At 38.7% G+C, this 25,205-nt stretch overlaps 1 protein-coding gene across 7 annotated transcripts in view; it reads right to left on the reverse strand.

Moving 5' to 3' along the window:
- The window catches only part of LOC143209947 (uncharacterized), a 218,773-nt gene that overhangs the window by 56,664 nt on the left and 136,904 nt on the right, over positions 1-25,205 (reverse strand). For 6 of the 7 annotated variants that reach the window (XM_076426290.1, XM_076426288.1, XM_076426293.1 and 3 more), the window contains 2 exons: positions 14,762-14,992; positions 298-1,182 (listed from right to left, as the gene is read on the reverse strand). In XM_076426290.1, the coding sequence (XP_076282405.1) occupies positions 298-1,182; positions 14,762-14,992 (1,116 nt within the window). The remainder of the gene's footprint in view (positions 1-297; positions 1,183-14,761; positions 14,993-25,205) is intronic. The other variant, XM_076426291.1, reaches the window with a different exon arrangement.

Raw genomic sequence — 25,205 nt, forward strand, 5'->3', positions numbered from 1 at the left:
GATCTGTGTCACAGCACAGAGCCGAGAATCGGCTTAGATAGCGACTTTACTGTAAATATGCGATACCAGGGAGGAAAGCTTGCGTCTCCGTAAAATCATGTCGGCATTCCATTCTCTCTCAAGTCATAAATCGATCAACGAGATCTAAGGACAATGTCGGATCCCTGGTAAACGCGCGGGTGCTGGTTAGCCAACGGAATGTGAACCAACGAAAGAATAGAAAATGTAAGAAGAAATGGTGGTGGTGGTGGTGTGTGTGTGTGTGTGTGTGTACAGTCGAAGAGAGTTGTCACTCACTCGGCGTTGGTTTCCGGGGTTGGTAGGTCGCCGATGGTCGTCAAGGTGAGGGTGGACCAGTACAGCGAGCCGAGGTACTTTCTGGTGAGGGTCGCGTACTCGCCGGGTCTGTATGGGTAGACCCAGTCCCCTTGGAATCCTTCCGCCTCGCTGAGCAAGTAGTAAAAGCAGCCGAACCAGTGCGCCAGGATCAGTAGTATATGTATGAGATTCAGCACGCGCCACAAATTTGGATAAACCGTCCGCGATTCCACCATATAGTAATAGTTATAGACACGGTAAATCTTTAGGAACCTAGGAAACCTGAGCATGGGATTGGTGCCGAGGTACAATTGAAGAGGATCGAGCGGCAGCAACGCGAGCAGGTCCAGTATGAACGATTTCGATTGGAGATAATGGCTGGCCAGTTTCTTGCTGTTGTAGACCATCAGGCCTTGCTCGAGGTATCCGGTGCGAAATTGCACGGCCACGTCCAGGAAGAAGACCAGGTCCGTGAAACCGTCACACGCGAACCAGGCTGCCGGCGCCAGCGCCTGCAGTTCCGGTAAACTTTGCCGCACGATTAGAGTCCAGAGATTGTAGAGGACGCAGCCTGACAGAAGCATCAGCCAGTAGTAATAGAAATTCTCGTCAGGGTTGACCACAGTTCTCGGCGGCTTCTGCGGCCTCCTCCGGCGTCGTCCGCCGAAATCTTTATTGTCGGCCGCGTTCCCCTCTCCCTCGCCTGTGTCTAATGTCTCCTGGCTCTCCGGGATCTGTCTCGTCGAGAACCTCTTCAGGAAAGAGTCCTCGCGCTTCAGCGGCGGTTTCTTCTGGATTGTCGATATCGCGGAGGACAGCTGCACCGTTGTCCGCAGTTTCATCCACCGCTGATTGCTCTTCGTCCTGGGAACAGAAAAACGGATAGATCGACAGTCAAGGACGAATGGAATAAGCACGCTTCGACGTACAAGCGATACAGACGAACAATCCAAAAATTTCTCGCGACGGTACGTTCTTGTATTCATATTCGAATACGAATATACGTATTAGCATCTCTAATTGTAACGGAAAATGAAGAAAATGTTTATGTATGTCGATTTTGACAAAATCTGGTTGTTTACTCGTAAATTAGTAGTTAAATCAAATCTCGACGTTTGACACCTGTTACTTATGTGTTCCTGAGAGTAGACATCTTTGAAGAAAACAAGAAAACTTTTAAATCTTATCTAGTCAGTTGATAGTCATTTATGAATGCATGTTCATACCAGGATGGAAATGAGAGTGCTCACGCCGGGGGTCTTTTCTGCCACGACTTTTGTCGGTGTAGACAGTGACAGAGCATACCCGGGTTTAGCTTGGAACATACATGGGATGGGGGGCTGGTCCCGAGGGTGTGCGTAATTTTTTAAAAATTAAAGCTGAAACTTTGCAGAATATGGGCAAAATAGGGAGATTATGGTACGAACGTTTTTTAACCTTGAGAAAATTCGTTAAACATGTAGAATTTCAAGAAATCGATTTTGCAATATCCTGAGATCGTAGACAAATTTTGAGGCCAGATTTGAAATCAGCGTGAAAAAATCTACGGGAAATGAAGTACAGCATGTTAAAAAAAAAAATTTTCCGCGCGTGGTATTGGAAAAACCACAATTTTCTTGAAATTGTGCAAGTCTAACGAATTTTCTCAACGTTAAAAAACGTTCTTACCATAATTTCCCTATTTTTCCCATATTCTGCAAAGTTTCAGCTTTAATTTTTAAAAAATTTCATCGCTCTACCTCATTTCTATCGAAAGTTGTTTGATTTTGAATTGAGTTTCGACCAAATTGCCCACTGTGCACCGTGGGCCCAGGTTCGAGTCTCCCGTCGTAGTAATTTTTTTTTATACTTTTTTTCATATTTTAGATATATTTTTATTGTCCACAAAGGGTTAATTGAAAATGATACTTATTGTTTTATAAAAGAAACACTAGATCTATTACTACATACACAAGAGATTATAATTATATTAAAATAATTTTATATTAAAATAATACATAACGAACAAAAATGATATAATAGAAAAAACCATTACTACATATACGCAAAAGATAATGATTATAAGACAATAATGAAAAAAAAAGTATGATATAAAAAAAAGTTACTGCGACGGGACTCGAGCCCGGGCCCACGGCGCGGCGTAGCAGTTCAGCTCGCTGCCGATATACGCCACACCATTACTTGGCAACAGAGTGAACTATGTAAACTGACATGTTACGTCCACAGAACTTTAATTTGTAAATATCTCGAAAATTACTGAGTAGTTGCCCCTATAATGGGGTATATTCGTAATCAGGGGAACGAGAGATCTATAACTCTGTAAAGTCTCAACTAAATCTGTGACGCGAAGGCTTTGCATTCTCCTTGTTAGATTGGTCTCCTCCGCCGGACTTAGAATGGGACATTACTGTACTGACAAAAGTAGTGGCAGAAAAGATCCCGGGCGTGAGCACATTCAGTTCCACAACAACGGGGCATTAATTTATTGATTTTGTAATCAATATTGTACTACAACTTCTCTCGAAACGAACAGCCAACAATCTGAATATATCTTTCTTGTTGATACTGTGACCTTCAGCCATGTGAATAGTTCTGTGACACGTATGAACATACATAGACATATTAACTAACTAATTAAATATTTGATAAGGCACTTTACGTTCTTACAACGAATTCTATGATTCAGTTAATCACTATGAATAGTTTCACAAAAAAATCGCAATACATCCGATATTTTACGTAACCAGATTATATTACTTGATAATATTTTCTTAACTTCCTAGAAACGAGCGTAGTTTGTACACGGGAAGCAAGCTGCTTGTAGTTCGCACCGTCTGATTGATGAATGTTCTCGGTGCAAGAAAATTCCGCGAAGAATTAGAATTTTAACGGCCCACACGTTCGTGAGACTCCAATAAGTCATTGCAAAACGGTATTTCTTCATGAGTTGACGTTTTACACCATGTATGGATTATTTATGAAAAATTCAGTTTCGTGATTCGAATAACATCTTGTAAGTTCTATGCGTTGTAACAGATTAGTATAAATTAATCGTAATCAAAGTTACAATAGTTTCACAGTTAGTATTATATCTTCATGGATTAAACAGTAATTATTACTGAAATATTTCACATGTATTTTCTTATTAACCATTCTTATATTTGGGACAAAAATTATTTTGGTAATTGCACAGCTAAAAGAAGAGCAAAAATAAATAGCATTGTAAAACTGCAATATTTTAGAATTTAGAAGATTGAATCTATTTTTAGTTTAAAATAGTTTAAATATAGAGGACACAGAAAATACACAAAAATATTTGGAAATGTAATCCCACTGCTTTCAATCTCTCCCGAATAAAATACAACTTCGAAATATCAAAACTTATATGTCGAAATCTGTTTCGTTTCAATCGTTCGGATGCGGATGATTATACTAACAAGAGTGGCGCTTGAATGCATCAGCTTGCGTGGAATCTGGGTTTTAAGGATAAAAGACTCGAGACTTTTCTGGCAGCAAGAGATTTTCCTCTTCGGCGTTTCTTAACTAAATGGATTATCTTAATCCATCAGCAAGACCGGTTTGAAAGTAATGAAGCAGTAGAACCGAGAAGGCTAGTAAATTGAATAAAATGAATATTATTCATACATGCAATGAAAGAATTGGTAATTTCCAAGATTATTGTATAGAAATACGGAATTGGGCATTTGATGACACGTCAATGGAAGATAGGATCTGTTACATGTTTGCTAAAATAAGAATATACAGGGTGTCCCGTAACTGGTGGTACAAGCGAGTAGGGGGTGATTCTACGTGAAAAATTGAATCGAGAATGTAGAATAAAATTTTCTCATATGACGCTTTATTTTCGAAAGAAATAAGTTTGAAAATTTGTCGAGTACGCGTGCACTTACTTACTGTTTCGAGTGGGAGAGTACTTCCGTGCTTCTTGCAATGTTTACAAACATTGTCAACATGATGATATCGACAAATTTTCAAACATATTGTTTTCGAAAATAAAGCCTCATATGAACAAAATTTTATTCTACATTTTCGATTCAATTTTTCACGTAGAATCACCCCCCACTCGCTTGTACCAACAGTTACGGGACACCCTGTATGTTTAAAATAAGAAAATAATTAAGAAAAGTAAAAATATTCAATTTCTACAATAATTTCTCAGATCGAACATGCCTGAAAGTTTAAACACAACTGATAGGAGCAAGAATTATCAAATCAGCTAACAAGTTTCATTTCCTACTGTGGTCATTTCGTTTTACGTCGGACATTAAACGTTTTCTTTGTTCGAACAACCTTTTTGTCTTCGATATGGTACAAACTACGCTTGGATCAACACAATTAGGTGAATGAAATACAAGCATTTGGTACCGGTGTGTTAGGTACCGTACGTTCTCCAAGAAATTTATAGACATCCCGGAAGAGCACAAGCATAGCTCTCCCTAATGCTGTTCCTAAACGCTGACAAATAGTTTTAATGCAAACAATGTTTCCTATTGAAAACAGGAAATGCCGTAGTTAGAAGACAACTTATTAGGAAATTGATGATAGGAGTCCCCCCCATTATTTCTCGTGTATAGACACACGAACTGTTTGTCACTGAAAGAGATCGGGGGTGGCTCTTTTGCGCACAGACGATTGCGCACAACGGTATGGCACACGGTTCTTTTGGAACGTAATATTGGACACAGTGGGTGTTCGCTCACGCAAGGATTGCCCACACGGTCAAGACACACACTATGAATTACACACATGTAGAATTGGACACATGATAGATTGCGTACAGAAAGAATTCAAGCTGTTGGTTATCATCGTGAGTTGCGTGCGCACATATCTTTTGGACACAGTATGATTGCGCACAAGAAGAATCGGACACATCTGAAGGATAAGGCGTTAGTTTTAAGCGAAGCGGTAGCAAACCAGGATTTTGAAGGTTATTTTTGTTTTTATAAAAGCGAGCGAGAGGGACACTGGTCAGGGTTAGGCAGAGTAAAACCGATCCACGTTGTTCCGACTTTGATTTAAGGATAATACTGCACTCAACAAAAAAATTAAGGAATCACTTGTGTGAACCCGAAAAATTGGTACCACTTTACGTGATCATAACTCCGTCAAAAATTGCCGTACCGATATCGTTAAACAATGGTTTCAAAGCCTGAAATTTTCCGTGCGCAATCCATCATGTGTCCAATTCTACATGTGCGTAATTCATAGTGTGTGTCTTGACCGTGTGTGCAATCCTTGCGTGAGCGAACACCGACCGTGTCCTATATCAGGCATGGCCAGAAATAGCACGCGTGCTAGCGATTCTAAAGGAATACCCCCACTTCTCCCAGCTGCGCGTCTCGCTCCCCGTGGCAGCCATAGTGCTCGGAGCAACTAAGGCCGCCAAGTGGATTGAGACGCGCGGCCGGGAGAAGTGGGGGAATTCCTTGAGAATCCCTAGCACGCGTGCTACTTCTGGCTAGTGTTGCATAAAGCTCGAGTCTTCGAAGCTCCAGAGCTCAGTCGTAAAGGGTTCTTCTATAGAAACTTAGTCTTTAAGACTGAGCTCTGGAGCTTCAAAGACTCGAGCCTTATACAACACTACTTCTGGCCATGCCTGTCCTATATTACCGTGTCCAGAAGAACCGCGTGCCATAGCGTTGTGCGCAATCGTCCGAGCGCAAAAGAAGGCCTCTCAAAGAGATCTCGGCTTGCTGCTATAAGTTATGCAATATGTTTCACAAACTTCTACCGGGATGCATCGTGCAAACCGATTAAACAATCAAATATTGTATGTTTTAGATCCCCGGATCGCTTTAAAAAGCCTCGTCGGACTCTTCACATACCACGTCCATGCATGGTATACAGATCACGCATCACAAATCTTCTTGCATCACGTTCTACAGTTTCTCCTATGGACATAATTATGTCATACGCGCACGTATACACGTAATGTATAAATATAACTATGCTTATTACAAACAGGCAGTCCTACTTTCGTTCCATTCACCGAAAACCCACTGAAAGGAAAGAAACACACCATTCTTCACAGAGGCGATCGACGTCACCACGTTAGAATCGTTGTTGTGATCTTTACGATCATTAATACGTACATAGCATATAGTCTATAGATATAGTATATGTATATATCTAGTTCTATGTAGCAGAGATGGTAAGGTGATTCTTGCTTGAAATAAGAAGTGAGCGAGAATCAGGTAAGATCAGTTCAGAATCAGAGCGTCAGTTGGATGAGAGGCAGACAGACAGACAGACAGACAGACAGCAGACAGACAGCAGACAGACAGACAGACAGACAGACCGACAGACCGACAGACTGACAGACAGGTATAGACAAACAGACAGAGAGACAGAAACACCGAGATAGTGGAAACTAAAAGTAAACTTTCTGTATACCACTACGCATTCTTTAATCGTTAATACACCTATGTCAAGTATATCAAGTTATGTTGAGCCCAGTATACCAGGATTGTATGCAAAAGTATCTAATTGTAAGTATTTTGTACACGTGTGTTTGTGTTCGAGTATACGTCCCTGTTTGCGGCAACTGTTATGTGTGTGTGAAAAGTGATGTGGTTTTATCTAGTGGATAAAAGACAATTGGAAATCAGTGGTCCTTCTCTAGTTAAACTAGTTAGTAAGGGGAAGCAGATGCGACTAATAGTGTCAAGCATCAGCATTCGTTCGATAGTGTACTATTGTTACATTAAGTAATTCTTACATACCTGTCCCTTGATTCGAGGTAAACTTAAGCGAACTTTTAAGAAATCGCCGGAGCATATAGCTCAAAAGAAATATATTTGAAATTTACATGTTACAGGGTGACAAGAAATAACGGAGTTAAACGTTTCTTATTATAATTCTGTCAATTCGACGAATTTTGAAAAACCAAATGATAACAACCATAACATAGACCTTTAGTATTCATATATTTAAGAAGTTTCGAAGTGGCCACCCTTTGAGTCGATTCAGAGGCTCAAACGTGTTTTGAAATTTTCGGCTATGGGCCGCAGCTCTTCTGGCGTCATTGACTGTATCCGTAGAGGTACGCTGGTGAGTTGGTGAGTGTAGCGCGCGGGCGCGTTGGAAAACAACGAAGGGGCAATAGTAGGCTATGGTGGGGGTATGGTTTAGTACCACAGTACCACAGCCTTGGCATCAGTGGGTCTTGCCTCAATTGAGGCAAAAATGCCCATCCCTGCTCTATGCGGCGGATGCTAGTGGAGGACAGTAGGCGCTACGATTGAGATTACTCAATCTATGCATGGACATAACAAGCGTGTAAAAATTGTACATACGCACAGCAAAGGGATCCCTATATTTTTATAGCTCTATTAAGTAGTCTAATGTAGAACATTTAGCGATTATCCGATTTAATTTATTATGTCTCATAAGAATTCAGGGATAACTTTCAATCGGGAACTCTCTAAGCTTCTTCGCAACTACGTTTCTATATCAAAGTCTACACTTCTTGCATTCCAATTTTTCATGCAGACGACATTGTGCTCCTTAGACATTCTGAATACGTTACGAACTTCCAAACGAACGATTCTGTTTTCGTCGCATATACTGTGTAGAAGTTCTAAATTCGTGACAATGAGAACCATTTTCGGCCACAACCGTTGACTCTGACGTTTTGTGGCTATTTGAAAGAAATATTATTGGACCATATTTCTGGAACTGTCCCAATGTTTAAGTGTGTAATGGAATGGATAGTGTCAACGGAAACAAATTGATTTCTGACATAATCGTATGTAGAACTGTGCGATGAAATTCCTGTGTATTTTATTTGTTTACTTAGTTGTTCCGTAAAATTCGTTCTAACAATTCCATTACTGATCACCTACTTCTGTCATGCTACTATGGACTATAGACGAACATTTAGAATAAATAAATCAGTCTGTATACTGTAAATCACTTTACTTTGTACTGATTAGTTCTTAGTTGACTTCGGTATGTGTAATTAATACAAACGCGTCCATTTCATCTAGAGAATATGGAACGTTTATTTAATAAGAAAAATGTAATAATAATAAGAATGTATGCAGCCATAAAATCATACAACGTTTAACGAGAAACACTAGATTATCACTTAAAAAGAAAGAGACTAGGATATCTACAATATTTTTCGTTCTTGTAATTTGAAAATTTCTAATTTAAAAAGAAATTAATTCTCAGTGTAGAGTATTCTGAATGTAATTTTTATTGTGAATATTTTGGCAATCTTTATCGTTATCTTAATTATTAATAATTTTATTTCATCTAAAAAGAAACGCGTAACATTCATATTTGTTAGACTTTGTTAAAATCTTCATCATGAGTCTGACTCGTATAAATACGGCAAGGCAATGATTTTAATAAGTTCAAAGTAATACACATGGACATTCTTATATTCTTTTTAATATTTCTACTATCCTAAATTGCATCGGCTCATTTTTATCAGAAATGCATAAAATCCACAGTCTAATTATTACAAACCAATCAAATTTTTATTTAATTGCTTGCTACTATTTATTTTTACTTCCAGGTGATCTTTTTGCTCAAAAAGCTATCTCGGAAACTCGTACCGAACTTGTACCGAATTGAATATGGAAATTGCACTTAAGACTATATGTGCATTGCTGTCGTTTGTCCTGCGGCGGAACGATACTGCGGTTTCCTTTACGTCGTCGTAGCTGGTCGTAGCTCTCTAATGCAGCGACACTTGCGGAGATATCGCTGCAGCGGCGAAAATTTGAAGTATCGAAGCTGGTTGCGAAGGCATAAGCTTTGACCGAAAAAATTCGCTGCCGACGCACTGACACCGCGAATTCGTGTTGCCTACTGTAAGCTTAGACTAGACCATACACATATGTATGTTGTTCTTACTAGCCTGTTTTTTTAGTAAAGTACATAAGTTCTGAGGAAATAAATACGAATTTTGTGTTATCAACGTGTACATTACAATTCTTCCTTCAGTGCATCGTGTTGCCGTTTGGCAACAATGCATTTCTGGCTGTACATTCACTGCAGGAACGTTTGGATGCTTTTTACGCATTGTAGCCACAAGGCAACGAACCGCTCACATGTATTTGTATACGGTGCGCGCCATTCATGCGTCGTAGATTTTCTAACGTCAAATATGGCAACATATGATAATTTTGTAATAAAAAATATTTTCACAAAGATGTGATTTTTTCCTTATTTTTCCCTTAATATGCACTCTTTTTTTTTAGTAATGTTTGATAAATAGAAACTGTAAACAAAAAATCGTGCACTTAAGGGTTAATTTTTTCCAAATTATAAGTGACGAAATGAGTTAACCATATTTAAAATAATAAGAGTCAAATAAAAATGGACGAGTAATAAAATAAAATATATGTTACAGTTACAGTTTCCACAAATATTAATACACAAAGAATAAGATAGGGCGACGAATCCCCCCTTTCCCCTCCAGGTACACTTTAGCTTCGTAGTACTGCGACTTCTCAACAGACTATAGCATCATCAAATAGATGAAGTAACCTTGCAACATGACATGTTATCTAAAGCCGGGTCTATAAGTACCCAATCGGCCAGGCCTGCTCCGAGCAGACATCAAGCACGCCATAGCGAGCAGATGACGGGCATTAACCTGTCCGAGCGACGCTCGAAGCATAGAATACTTGAAATCTGGACGAATCTGCCGGGCACACCCTGCCAGCATAAAGTGCTACCTCTGCTGACGCAGTTACGTGGTATTCTCCTGGCAGCGTACGCCCGGCAGATGCTTCCGGACAGATGGAAGGCAGCTAGCTCGTTCCTGGATTCTTTGTAGAGCTTATGAAGTTATTAGTCAATAATCGTAATTGTGACTAGCGTTTGCCCAACTCTGGGTGAGACTCACACACTTACAAGTCACGCTCAGTGGGTTCCCCTTCCATATGTCCGAGCTAGGTCTTGGCTCGTGAGCGACACGAGAGCCGCTTACCAGCTCATGAGCCTCTTTCAGAGCTACGAGTTGTGCACGCCTGGTCTAAGGAATCGAATAGGTACCTAACCTAAAACTGAATACAACCTACAGCTGAAGTGAATCTCATTCAAAAAACAGGTACCAAAACGTAGCATTTTAGTTTAAAAAACAAAGGTGACCTTCACACGTCTGAAGCGACTCCACTAGCAACAAAAGATTAACGACACACTATGGCCTCTGTTGTCCGATGCAACTTTTATTTCGATAACTTTCCTACTACTACCATGCTTTCGGAGTTATTGTAGGTGGCAATAGTTAGTGCCTCACCCTGTATAAAAACCGACTTCGTCGTTGTAGGAATCGGATAAATATTCTATTTGTGTATGTCAAGCGATTACACCAACAACACGAAGCGTGCCAAGATTCTCGAGGTGCATTGCAATTAAAGTTGAGCAATCTGCAGTGTTTTTGACAGGTAAGGGCACCGCCATATTTGTTTATAGTGACGACCGCGTCCGCTTACTGAGCAGAACCGCCGGTCCTTGCCGCCGTCCCCCCTCCCCCGACCTAATCACAACCAACTCGGTAAGCGGCGCGTGACCGTCACTACTAATATGGCAGCGCCTTTACTTGTCAAAAACACTGTAGATTGCTCAACCTTAAGCAAGCATAACTTCTGAATCATTGACTCTACAGGATCGAAACTTCGATCTCCAGCCGTCCCGGGTACAAATCTACTGGATTACATACAAAAACACATCATAATCTGTAGGAGAAACGCACAAATTTTGAGTCCGGTAAAGTAAAGAGCAGCCGTTCGTATTATTTCTTTTATATTATTTGCCAGATAGCATATCAAAATTCTCGCGACTATGCGCTTCTACAAAATGATATAGTAGTCATGAGCATCATTAAAAGAATTATATTCCCTATCGACGCGACGGATTTTTCTTCGGAAATACCTCTTTCTCTCTTTCTCGACCTATAATATAAGGTCTGCAGTGCAGGGGTCACTGGCAATATGAAGCGAACTGTGTGGTAGGTCTTTATCGAGTTCTCTCGAAGGTTGTTAGTCTGGTCGTAAAGCTTTGGGTCTTCGCCCTGGATGTCCTTTGGGCTTATAATACTTAAATTTATAGTCTGCTGTAAAAAAGTGAAACGTTCGGGACTCGAGGTTGAAAACTGAACCGATTCTCTAACAGAATCATAGTATTATTACTGTTTGAAAACATTTTCTTAGCCCCAATAGGTGAATTGGAGTAGTAAAAAAAGTACTGTATCAATTATTTCGAGAGATTGTAACAAACAAATGTGTTACCTACCCATCGTATTGTAATTTGACAATTCTTGACCAATCAAAGAATCGGATCAATAGGAAAGAAGTAGGGCTATAAACTTCACTTTAGGGACCTAGAAATTTTGTAATTCTCCCCGGTCTACCCTATGCTTTTCTTCTAATTACCATTATTACAAGAAGGTTGACTATGCCAGTATCTTTTCTGTTTGTTATACGATGCATCATAAGCATCGCAAACACGTATCAGATCGGAGTGCAAAGGTAGCTGCGCTAGCAAGTTTTCGTCGCCATCGGGCAGATTTATAAGGCGGCCGAAATCGTTGACGAAGTGTGAAGCGATCAGCCATGTTATCTGGTACAAAGTGAATCTGACGTAGAGTATAGTAAAGTCGACATCAGAAATCAAAGAGGGCGGAATTGCGGTGGCAAGCGGGTAGCCGATACTTTCGTGCGGCATCGTCGCGTCGCCTCGATTGTAATGGCTGGTACGTACAGGAGGTAGAAGTGAACGAAACTGGGATGAGATGGTAGCCCAATTCTCCCAAAAACTTCTTCGCGTATACACTAAGCTTCGTGGGAATTGGTCCTCTCCGCAAAAATACTATCCTCGATATTAGACTTCTAGCGAAACTGAAAACTTCCAATTTACCCGGATTGCCACGAATAGATCGTTCGAAGAGAGAATTTCGAGTAGCGCATTAATGGGGCTGTTCAATGTAAACGCTGGCGAATTGATCAATTTTCGAGATTTGTTTTTCAAAGTGATGATACATCTTATGCTATAATTTTTGTTCGTAATTGATTTAGGTACTTTTTCATCATACAAAACAATATTTTTATATTAGTTTCAAGAAGTTGTATCTTGCTGGCGGAGATGATTCAACAAAAACAAAGAATAGCTAAATCGAGTTTGAAAATTCGGCGAACTCGCGTGCTGTTCATGACCTACCGGTTCTATTTGTTACAAATGCTAGGCACGCGAAACAATTTTATTCTACGTTTTCCACTTATGTTTTCATGTAGAATCACTCCTTTTTCGGTTGCTCCATCAATACTGGGACATCCTGTATAAGTAATTGTATTTTCAACAGTTTTCTTGAATTTTTCGGTTGTAATGCCATTATTGGTGTCATTTTCTCTATCATTTATTGTTTATTGGTTCCTGTGTCTTATGCTATTCGACTCGGGCAACGATGAAATTTGCATTCTTACCAATGTACAGCTAAATTATGTATCTATGTATAATACCTACTCAATTGTCATCATGCCAGCTAATAAGAGAGAAAGAGAGAGAGAGAGAAAGAGAGAGGGAAAAAGACAGAGAAGTATGTATACATGTATTTATACTGTTCCAATGACTTTTACCCCTAGTTGTTGACGGTCTCGCGGCCTGACGAGAGAGTTTCACAATGTGTTGCGTACCGATTTTGATGGAATTCGAAGAATGATATAGCATCCATAAAGAAGGAGGATCAATTTCGGCAATTGTACACAGAATTGAACTGTCATCGGAGAGTAATCCTGTGCGCCCCTTCTCCAAACTAATTCTAACCAACTTGAACTATACTTTTTCCTTGAGATACACAGTAAATACAGTAGCTAATACAGTAAAGTCGCGATCTAGCTCCATGAGGATTTCCACGACCACTGTCCCTTCGCCTACCTCTTCCACTGGGTGGGACATCCCTGCGAGGGGCCAAGAAGCTCGAGCTGCCGCGCGGTCCGTGTTTACATGCTGTCCTTTTACGTTCCGACATCCTTTGTACTTTCGGCGCGATCGGCGCGATCAACGCAGTCATAAAAAATATTTGCCCTACACGATCTCTGTCCCTGCTTGGAACAGGCGATGAGAGCTAGATAGCGGCTTCACTGTACAGCTGTTTTTGAGAAAGTATCTTCTCAATAAGTTGGTCTGGGTTAGGTTTCATCAACGCTAATTAGCTGGACGAAAATCATAACGTATTTCCGTAAAAAATAGATGCCGCACCGTGTAGTGGAGTCCGTGTCTAAATTTCTAAACATAAGATAGTGGTCGGGTGCCGATCAGCAACACGAACGCCGCCCACGCATGGACCGAATTCCCTGTAGTACAGTGGCCGAAATTTCTATAAAGTCATGTTCTTTTTAATAGATATTTTAAAAATATAGTAGACACTCTGATAGAGGAACTGCGTACTCTAGACCGCTATGTTTACTATTTACGTTCGTTTCGATTTACTTCTGTGTGGTGCAGAACACAAGTGCGAAGTTTCTATAAGTCACTTAGTGTTTCTCTGTATTCTGAGCAGAGAACTACGGAAAACTGCGAATATTCTAAAAGTATTAGTTTTAGAACACACAGAAATTCTGTTTGTTATAATTTGATTCACGTGTATGAGAATGCCGAGAGGAAAAGTACTAACAAGTGAAGAAAAAGCATCAATCGATGCTTATAAAGATATGGGCTGCTCTAATCGCGCGATTGCTAAGAAAACTAATCGGTCATATACTGTGATTAATAATTATATTAATTTACGTGAAAATTACGGAAAAAATCATCTTAAAGGTAGTAATAAAAAATAGTCAAAGAGACAACATTCAATAATAACGAGGTCTGCAGCTAAGGAAAGGAAAAATGCAGCACAATTTCGAGCTGAATTGGAGCTCCCAGTAACAACAAGACGCGTGTGCAACAACTTTTAAATTCTTCTGGACGAAAATACAACGTAAACCACGCCTTAAAGAAGTACATAAACCGGCCCGTAGTGATTTCGCACGGGCACAAAACACAATGACTTTATAGAAATTTCGGCCACTGTAGTACCAAAAATACCAAAAGACCGAGCAGCAGTAACAAGTATAGGAAAAAGTTGCTTAGAATTACGAGTTGTCCAACTTATTTGAGTGTCATCAAAATCGGCGAGGCGCACCCTTTTCTGCATAATTATCTCTGATGCTTCTAAACGACGCATTCTATCTCCGTCACGGAGAAGTCATCATATTTGGACAAAGTCTGATCCAAATCGCAGCCCTACACATTGTGCGTTGTCTTTCTAATTGTAAGCGGGAAAAAGTTGAAGTTGTGAACAGAGTTGGCTGTGCGTTGTATTGTATATTAGTTTTGACGTGAATGTGTACGTGTGTGGGTATGCTTGTGTTTGTATAGGTGAGAGTGCAGTTCAGAGGTTACCGTCCATATCGAGCAATGACCGGAGTACCTCTTGATCTTGCGTAGTGAGGAGTATAGCGCCATGACGGCGCGTACGTTACTCCATTTTTGCGAACCCCTCGTACTACGGGGTCTCCTGGCCGCAGCTGGTATCTCGGTATCGAGGCCATTGCTCTCCAAGGACTCCGAGGTCGTTGAGGTTGTGCTCTGTTCCAGGGCATCCTTCTCTAAGGACCCTCCGTAGCTCGAGGAAGTGCCTGGACGATACAGCTCCGATAACCTGCGAAGAAGACAGAACCCCGACGGGTTGCCTCTCTCACTCTCACTGCCTTTCTCTCTCCCTCTCGCTCTCGATTCGCCCATTCGTTCGACACGTGGCGTCGCGTCGCGACGCTCGGTCCTTCGGGAGTTCCTCCCCTTTCACCACCATCAATACCATCGCCTCTCATTGTCAAACGCCATTCTATCATTTCACACTTTAAATTTTCGTTTTCTTGTTCTTTGTTCTTCGTTCTACCCTCCCATTTCAAACATCCTCGCTGCATCCCTCATGCTCATTCGTTTACATATGCGCTCGTTACTTCACTCAGGCTCGCTCACTGTATGCTGATCGCGGTACGATGTTATGCAAACAAGCATGATTGATCTTTTAAAACGATAACCTGTTACATGGAGCGTATAAATGTTACGTATCGACCCCGCTCTGGAAACAGTCCTGCAACCAACCCGGCGGTAGCTTTTCCAATAGCAACTGTTTGTACTCTCAAGAGGTTACTATAACCCGCATAAGCTTGCTTTTAAGAGGACCCGGGCATTTCAGTGTCTTTCGAAAATCACTTCATGTTGACACGAACCGTAAACTTTCCATATTCAAGCTATTTTGGTAATTTTCTATGAGGTCAAACGTCACATTTGTCTCTCTAATCGTACAGGGTGAAAAGGAAAAGAAACTTCTAACTAATTGTTCCATAAAATAACAACCCAGATAGCACAGACGTCTTTAAGACATCTGTTTCACGTCTAAGAGACGTTTAGGAGACGTTCGTAGGGCATTCGGGAGGTCTTTAAGACGTCCCTAAGGAATCTTAAAGGTGCATAAATGTTAATTAAAATAAAAGAAGGGAAGAGTAAAAATAGGTTTCGACAAAAACGAGTTTAAAGTTAAACCAATAAATAGCTTTATTAGAAGAACGAATGTGGAATTGACATAAAAAGTGTAACAAGAATAACAATTGCAATTAAAATCTCAATTAAAATAATAAAAATAAAAATTACAATTATGTTTAAAGAATTGAAATTGGAATTGAAACTGGAATTTTGAAATTGAAATTGAAATTGAAATTGAAATGGAAGCAAAAACACTATAACTCGAGCAAATAATACCAATACTAATACTGCAAGATTATGGATATATAAAACCCACAGTGTTTATGGTCTTAAAGACGTCTTTTTAGAACGTATGACTTTCAGACCTAAAATAAACGTAAAATGGACGTCTTTAAGAAGTCGTGTGCTATCTGGGAATTGCTACACCTACTCCATTTAAAATTCTTTCACACGTTTAGGCAATTTCATGTGTTTCATGTAACTAAATACTATATTTCAGTACCGGAAAATAATCACAAGTGTGTTACTGTCAGTGATCGTTTAAAAGAGTTTGTTTCTTAAGTTACCATTTTGCAATTTTTACCATTTTTAGATAAAAAATTATCTCAGGCTCGCAGGCGAATCGTAAATAAAGTTATACTTGCAAGCTATCTGCTTATTTTATTACATTCTAAAGTTCACACACACAGGCACATATTCGCAAAAAGTAATAACATTTTATGTTCTATAAAAGAGATAACGTAGTTTTTTTCTTACGGCACCTTTGGTACCTTTTAGTACCTTTAGTACCGTTAGTACAGTTACAATATACAAACCAGAAGGAGAACGTTAAGAAAATGGTGGCAATTATTAGCTTAATATTTGTGTGGTTACTGCAGTTACATTGAATGAAAAATTCCACATCTGCCCTATACTTTTTTCATAGTCGGTCACATTTTAACCATGCTGATTTCTTTTTCTCGTTGACAAGTAAAACAAAGAAGGTCAGATTGCGAAGTAAAAGGGAATGAACTTGATAACTCATTTTGGTTAAACCTCACCGTAGGGACCCAGAAATTCTTAGCTTCTTTTTATGCAATACTGTAGATTTTGAAGAGAAAACACCGAAGATCCAAGATTTAATGTTAGAAATTCCGTAGTCCAAAAGTTACGGGTGTTTAAAGTTGAGCGATTTGAAGCACATTAACAGGAAAGAGCGCCGTTGCATGATGGTAACTCAGCGTCACGCGTCGTCTAACGAACGGAGCCGCTAGATGTCACCACAAGCGCTCGGTGACGTCGATAACGCAGAGCGGCTATCTTTCAGATGTTATTCCTAACATTAAAACTTGGATTTTCGGCATTTTCTCGCCAAAATCTATAAGATTACATAAAAAAAGTTAAACATTTTTGGTTTTCGGAGGTGTAGTTCAGCCCAACAAATAACATAAAGCGAGCGTCCTTTTTGCTTACTCTCCCGCTCAATTTCTCACTCTGGCTATTCCTTCGCGTGTCACGCCTATCGCAATTCTGCACTTGCACTGATCACAACATTCACTCGAACATTCCTTTTTTTCTGTGTCCGTCTGTCCATCTCCATCGCATTTGGCAATATCGAAATCCACTTTCCGATGGTGACTTCACAGAATGCGGGACGTTATTTCGACTCGATTCACAGAGAAGAACAATGTCTGCACTTTCTCTACAAGCAGACCGATTTATCGGATATCCGACGTTAATTACCACTGGCTAAACCGAGAAAACGACTACCGGGACTCTGCATTTGGCGTCACGGTTGCGACCAACCTTGTCACCCAGTCTTTTCGACAAACACGAAGCTGGACACGGTGAAATCTGGGTCACCGCACGGATTATCTCGGCCAGAAAATACTTTCTGTCGAGGTGTCACTCTCATTTCTCGGCTTATTTTGAGCGTATACTTTGAAATTTTATGGACAAAAAGAACAAGACATCTTTATGAAACTCCATCGTTTTATGACATTTGAACTGCATTTTGTGAATTGTTATTGAGAAAACTGTATTGATCATTCACTGTAAAACTAGTAATTAAAAAAATTCCTTTCGGACGTGTCACAAGCAGGCTTGCCATATTCCGCGCGGTACCAGGCCCCTTACCGCTGCACCCCTCGCCCATCTGCTGGGCTAAGCCCGCCTGGCTTGCCCCACTCGTCGCCACGCGTCAGGCGGGCTTAGCCCAGCAGATGGGCGAGGGGCGCAGCGGTAAGGGGCCTGGTACCGCGCGGAATATGGCAAGCCTGGTCACAAGCAGGGTTGCTATCTGGGAGCCCCGCCAGGCCCCTTACCCTTCTGGCCCTCGCCCAGCTGTGCTGCGGAGCCCGCCTTTGCTTCCCCCACTCTTCCGCTTGTGGGAGCGGGTAGGGAAAATAACGGGTGTTCGCGTCAGCGTTAGTGGGAAGAGTGGGGGAGGCAAATTCGGGCTCTGCAGCACAGCTGGGCGAGCGGCGGAAGGGTAAGGGGCCTGGCGGGACTCGCGGATGGCAACCCTGGTCACAAGTCCAACCAATCAGCAGCAAATTTTTGACAATTCGGTCATAGTTATCTCTTGAATTACGGGCATCTATGTATAAATATATACAATATTCAAAATGAAATTTATATCTTGTAGATTATAGATTGTTGAGTTTGTGTAGATATGCACTATCAAATCTATAACTAACTTTACAGAGTTATACATAGATCTCGTTCCCCTGATTACGAATAAACCCCATTATAGGGGAAACTACTCAGTAATTTTCGAGATATATGCAAATTAAAGTTTTATGGATGTATAACATGTCAATTTAGTTCACTCACTGTTACCAAGTAATGGTGTGACGTAGCGGCAGCGAGCTGAACTGCTACGCCGCGCCGCGCCGCGGCCCTGGTTCGAGTGCTGTCGTAATAACTATTTCTTTATATTTTTTTTTATATTTTAGATATACTTTTATCCGCGAAAGGGTTAATTGAAAATGATACTTATTATTTTATGAAAGAAACACTAGATCTATTACTACATACACAAAAGATTATAGTTATATTAAAATAATTTTATATTAAAATAATACATAACAAACAAAACTGATATAATAGAAAAAACTATTACCACATACGTAAAAGATAACGATTATAAGATAATGATAAAAGAAAGTATAAAAAAAACGTTTCTACGACGGGACTCGAACCCGGGACCCACGGCGCGGCGCACAGTGGGACCTTTCGTCCAAATGGGAGACAAAATCAAAGAACTTTCGATAGAAATGAGGTAGAGCGATGAAATTTTTTTTAAGTTAAAACTGAAACTTTGCAGAATATGGGAAAAGTAGGGACATTATGGTACGAACGTTTTTTAACCTTGAGAAAATTCGTTAAACATGTAGAATTTCAAGAAATCGATTTTGCAATATCCTGAGGTTGTAGACAAATTTTGAGGCCAGATTTGAAATCAGCGTGAAAAAATCTACGGGAAATGAAGTACAGCATGTTCAAAAAAAATTTTTTCCGCGCGTGGTATTGGAAAAACCACAATTTTCTCGAAATTGTGCAAGTTTACTGAATTTTCTCATTGTTAAAAAACGTTCTTACCATAATCTCCCTATTTTCCCGTATTCTGCAAAGTTTCAGCTTTAATTTAAAAAAAATTTCATCGCTCTATCTCATTTCTATCGAAAGTTCTTTGATTTTGTCTCCGATTTGGACGAAAGGTCCCACTGTGCGGCGTAGCAGTTCAACTCGCTGCCACTACGCCACACCATTACTTGGCAACAGAGTGAACTATGTAAACTGACATGTTACGTCCACAAAACTTTAATTTGCAAATATCTCGAAAACTACTGACTAGTTGCCCCTATAATGGGGGGGTATATTCGTAATCAGGGGAGCGAGATCTATAACTCTGTAATGTCTCAACTAAATCTGTGACACGAAGGCTTTGCATTCTCCTTGTAAATCAATACTATATTTAAAAAGTAAAATTTATCTGTCAAATAAATACAGTATGATGAAAGCAATTATGTACTTTACTACATTTTAATTCAATTATGAACCAGAATTGCTTGCAAATAAAGTTTAATAGTTAATTATTAGACTGCGAATTTTAGCATTTGTAACAACTATGGTTAGGTGTAATTTAAGGCAGTGCAAATATTAGAAGAATTTCGAAATAATGTTGTATTATTTTCAACCTATTAATCATATTAAGAAAGACATTAAATACCTATTTCCCTCCAGTTTGTTGTAGTTTAGTTAAAAAATTTGTATTGTGCATAAAGATCCGCAGTCTATTAAGTATCGTGCAAGTTGAGAGAAATTTTTTAGCATGTTCAGAGAATAATTATTACAGTTTTCAGAAGAACAATAACAATTCCTTACCTTCTTAACTGCTATACCTTCTTAACTTATCTAAGTATATTTGTGGAATTTGATATAATGGTATTTAGTTCATTGCAAATAAAATTTCAAACATACACTCTTAAAGAAGACCGAGAAATATCGTGAAGTAAAAATGGTGAAAGAGCGTGGATAATCGACGTGAACGAACTAATTGTACGAATGCAGATGCACGGGAATATTTGTGAAATTAAGTAAACAGCACTAATTCGTCAAATGTTGCTGGTTTAAATGTGAAGAAAGTGCACCATTTATATTGATTAAACAAACTTTGAGAACAGGTCAGATAGTGTATTCAACGAAAATGGTGGAGAGAGCAGTTCTACTTTCATTATTGTTTTCAATTTGGGGATAACTAATTTATAGTCGGAGGACATCTGAGTAAGACAGGTAATTAAGGTGTTCTTGAAGTTGACAAGTTGTATATATTCTAATAATTTCTGGAGTATTGAGAAAATTTCATATGAAATCAATTTGTTCTTTAGCACCTTGAGAAAATAATAGATATGTCTTCACAATTTGTATGTATAGCAGTTATAGTGTTTCTTCAGAATTGAACTCTGTTTTGAAGAGATTGCAGCAAGAAATAGCGACGCATTCTTTAAATATGATACAATATCGCAGAAAAAGAATGAACAAGGTGATGTTTCATTTTCTGCTGCAATTCTGATTAATAAATATGGAGAATGAAAAAGAAAACTGTGTGGAGAATGTAGGATAGTAGAAATTTGTTTGAAAGATATGCACTTAAAAATGCACTGTGTAGAAATTAGAATACGAATACAGGATATTTCACCTAACTCGCTTATTTTTTATGTTAAGGGAAAGGTCAGAGGAAAAGGGTATTCGGTTCGAAAGGACAAATGTGGCAATAGGCAAAGAAATTTTCTCAAGGTCACTTTATCCGAGATTTCAAGGTCATCGAAGTTTTTTTAAATGGGTCTACGTACTTTCATTACAACAGTCTTATAGCTCATAAAAAAATAAATTCTACGATTCATGGTATGTTGATCTTCACGTGACCTTCAACGAGAAAATCCTGTTTGTATGGATTGATTTGTACGTTTCAATGCAAAATATACAGGTTTTGCACTACAAATTTACCCTTTTGCACGTCAAATACACCCTTTTGCAAATCAATATCAATTACTGCGCATGGTTTTAGAAAATATCAATTGCTTCAGAAACATTCTTTTCGTCACTGCCTTGTTAGTTCATATTAAAACAGCTATAATATTTATTTTACTCCGTATTACGCTTCTTTAACTTGATAATACCAGTACACAAAAAATTAAAATCAACACGGGTTTGTTAACACTATAAATGATAATCACATGATTAAACATCAAAGCGTAAATCTTAGGTATGAAACACCTTCGATACATGAATACTACGCGGCATTACTGAACCAGTAATGTTTTTATGATGAATCACCTTCCAAATAATAAAATTTTGATATTCTCAACATAACTTGTTGAATGTAGATTAATCTATTACCAATCTTCAGATTGGTATATTAACAACCGCAGTTTGCTTGGATTAGGTGAAAAGATTCATATTTTGGCGCCATATATTGATTGGCCAATACCATGATCCATTGTTTTCCTTGATTCGCTTCATTTTAAACCTTCACGGTTTACTTAGTCCACATGTCACAAACATGGAGGCAACACGTTATTACATAACCTCAAATAAATTCATTTAACACTTGTTATAAGCATGTAAGTTTTTACAAATTTAAAAAGTTTTTCTTGAGAAAATAGTATCAGTTAACAATACAAATTACATTATTCTTACAGACGCAAAACGGAAATTTATATTTTCCTTGAAAATGGTCTGGATTTAGACCGAAACGTTGGAATTTAAACTAAATTTCATGTAAATTTTGCAAACTTGCTATATTTGTACAGTTGATCGAACCAGTGCGCCGATATCACAAATTGTAGTTTAAACAATTGTCGATCGAAATACGAAAATCATATTTACTATAAATGATACTTAAGAGTTCTATGGTACACCATATTACCATGAAGATTTTTTATTCTTTAGTCGCGGTACTTGCGATAATCTGACAAAAAATATTTTAAACAAAAGTTAATTACTTTATGATTGGCTATACATTGCAATCAAAAAAAGTTCGAAATGTTTTTTTTTAGTATTGTCAAGGCCACCTTCATTTTTTTAAATGGCACTTGGTAATTTTGACTTAACAGTATTATGAGCGGCTTATCTTCGAGATGTTATTCCTAACGTTAAACTTGGATTTTCGTCATTTTATCATCGAAATCTACAGTATATAAAAAAAAAGTTAAAAACGGCTGAATCCCAAAAGTCAAGTTTAGCCCTCCTCTTTTTATTAAGACAACTGCGGATGAAATTTTACGCGTTGATAAATATTGGGTATGGGAATAAGTTTCCGACCTTTTGACTGATGTCGTTGTAATTAAGTACCGATCGCGTATTTGATGGAACGTAGTACATACATGTTTTTCGAAAGTCTATGTCTAAGCTTCCAAACGCAGTTAGTGGCAATTGTTTCGAGCGTGAACAGCAGTCAATTTTTCGCGTGAAAAATGTCGACTTCTGTTCCAAGTAAGCAGCATTTGCGGGAAGTCGTGTTGCAGTATTTTGTTTTAAAGAAAGGTGTTATATATTTACTATATTATATTTATTATGTATTTGCGGGGACGATGCTCCTTTAAAAACCATGATGTCGACGTAAGGGCAAAGATTGCGATGGTGTGCCAAAAAATTCGAAGATACAGATTTCCCAGCATTACTTGATGGAAATCCACGTCAAACATTTCAAGAACTGTCAATTGAATCAAACGACGATCGATCTACGGTTGGAAAACGTTTTCAGGCTATGGGAATTGTTTATACGCTTCTTTTCAACAAAAAGGGGCGGAAACTTATTCCCATACCCAATAGAAAGAAAAAGTTTAGCACGTTCGTCAAGCTACTTTTGCAATTGAAAGTTGCATAATGGTTATTTACGAAATTGTTTTCACACAATGCCAGCAGAATCTCAGTTTGTGTGATCGGTCGACCTTTGCTGCGTAAAAGTTAAAATTAACAGGACGCTACGCACAGACCTTTGTACTTGTTGCTTATTTATTATGAAAATGTTAAAACGAAAGGTTACGTGTACGTAAGCAGAATAAATTGCTGTTGCTTTAGCGACACGTGTCAATATTTGCCGTCGCAATGCGAAAAGTCTGGTTCAGATTTATTCAGCTGGATTATTTCCAGCGACCGTATTAGCACATTTCGCGCCGCTTTAAATATTACTGTACAGAAATGATCGCTACTGTAAAGGCACTCGCTCTTGTAATACGAAATTTCGAAATGCAGTTGAAAAGTGTACGTGGTGTTTAATAAAAACGTACAGTCAATCTCCTAATTAATGGTCACACTTTAAATCAGAATATTTCTTTTATACCCAGTAAGAGCAATCTGCTAGTAATTTGCTATTCGATTTTCTTGTACACTTTATTCTGGACCACGCTGTCATCGAACAGTAATCAAAATATACAGATTCATATAAACGCTTGAAATCGTTCAACTTTAGACGTGTGTAACTTTTGAACGAGTGAACTTCTTGCTTTAAAACTTGCATTTTTGGAGTTTTCTCGTCAAAGTCTACAGGATTTTATTGAAAACGTGCAAAATTTTAGGTCCCGGAAAGAAAAGAATAGCCAATCTATTCATTGTAGCTGTAGAAGGAATCGTAGGACAAATTGTTAAAGGCATGTTCTTTTTTATTAGTTAATCCATTTATATTTTGCTCGTTAGATATATTCAACGCACACATATCGATCCTCTTGAATCGTAATGCTGATCCTTAAATCATTGCGTGTCTTTACCTTTCGCCAAATTTATTGGACAGTACATACATTTATTCTTTTCATTTAAAACACACTCTTCATTGAAATATATCGATATAAACACGTGGGACGTTCGTGTCGGAACCGATACATCGCTTCAAGATAATAAATACGATTCACTCTGGGTACCCAGTTTTATCGCTTTTTCAAATCCCGTATTTGCAGTTCAGCTTTGTGCAATTCCTCTACACAACGTTTCCCATCTAATTGGAGCACTACAGTGGCCGAAATTTCTATAAAGCCATGTTCTTTTTAATAGATATTTTAAAAATATCACAATTTTTCTTGATTTATCGTATCTGGTCTTGTGCCTTGTAGACACTCGGATAGAGGGACTGCGTACTCTAGACCGCTATGTTTACTATTTACGTTTGTTTTGATTTTTTTCTGTGTGGTGCAGAACACAAGTGCGAAGTTTCTATAAAGTCACTTAGTGTTTCTCTGTATTCTGAGCAGAGAACTACGGAAAACTGCGAATATTCTAAAAGTATTATATAATATTAGTTTTAGAACTCACAGAAATCCCCTGTTTGTTATAATTTGACTCACGTGTATGAGAATGCCGAGAGGAAAAGTACTAACAAGTGAAGAAAAAGCATCAATCGATTGTTATAAAGATATGGGCTGCTCTAATCGCGCGATTGCTAAGAAAACTAATCGGTCATATACTGTGATTAATAATTATATTAATTTACGTGAAAATTACGGAAAAAATCATCTTAAAGGTAGTAATAAAAAATAGTCAAAGAGACAACATTCAATATTAATGAGGTTTGCAGCTAAGGAAAGGAGAAATGCAGCACAATTTCGAGCTGAATTGGAGCTCCCAGTAACAACAAGACGCGTGTGCAACAACTTTTAAATTCTTCTGGACAAAAATACAACGTAAACCACGCCTTAAAGAAGTACATAAACCGGCCCGTATTGATTTCGCATGGGCACAAAACACAGTGACTTTATAGAAATTTCGGCCACTGTAGTAAGTATCATTATCTTCATTAGATTCCGAAGAAAACAGCTTGTAACAGTTTATCTGGTACACTCTGTATAACACGTCGTGTCAAGAGACTATTTCATTTATTTTTAATGATAGAAAATATTTTTATTATATTT

Source organism: Lasioglossum baleicum, chromosome 6, assembly GCF_051020765.1.
Source record: "Lasioglossum baleicum chromosome 6, iyLasBale1, whole genome shotgun sequence".
In the NCBI taxonomy this organism is placed as follows: domain Eukaryota; kingdom Metazoa; phylum Arthropoda; class Insecta; order Hymenoptera; family Halictidae; genus Lasioglossum; species Lasioglossum baleicum.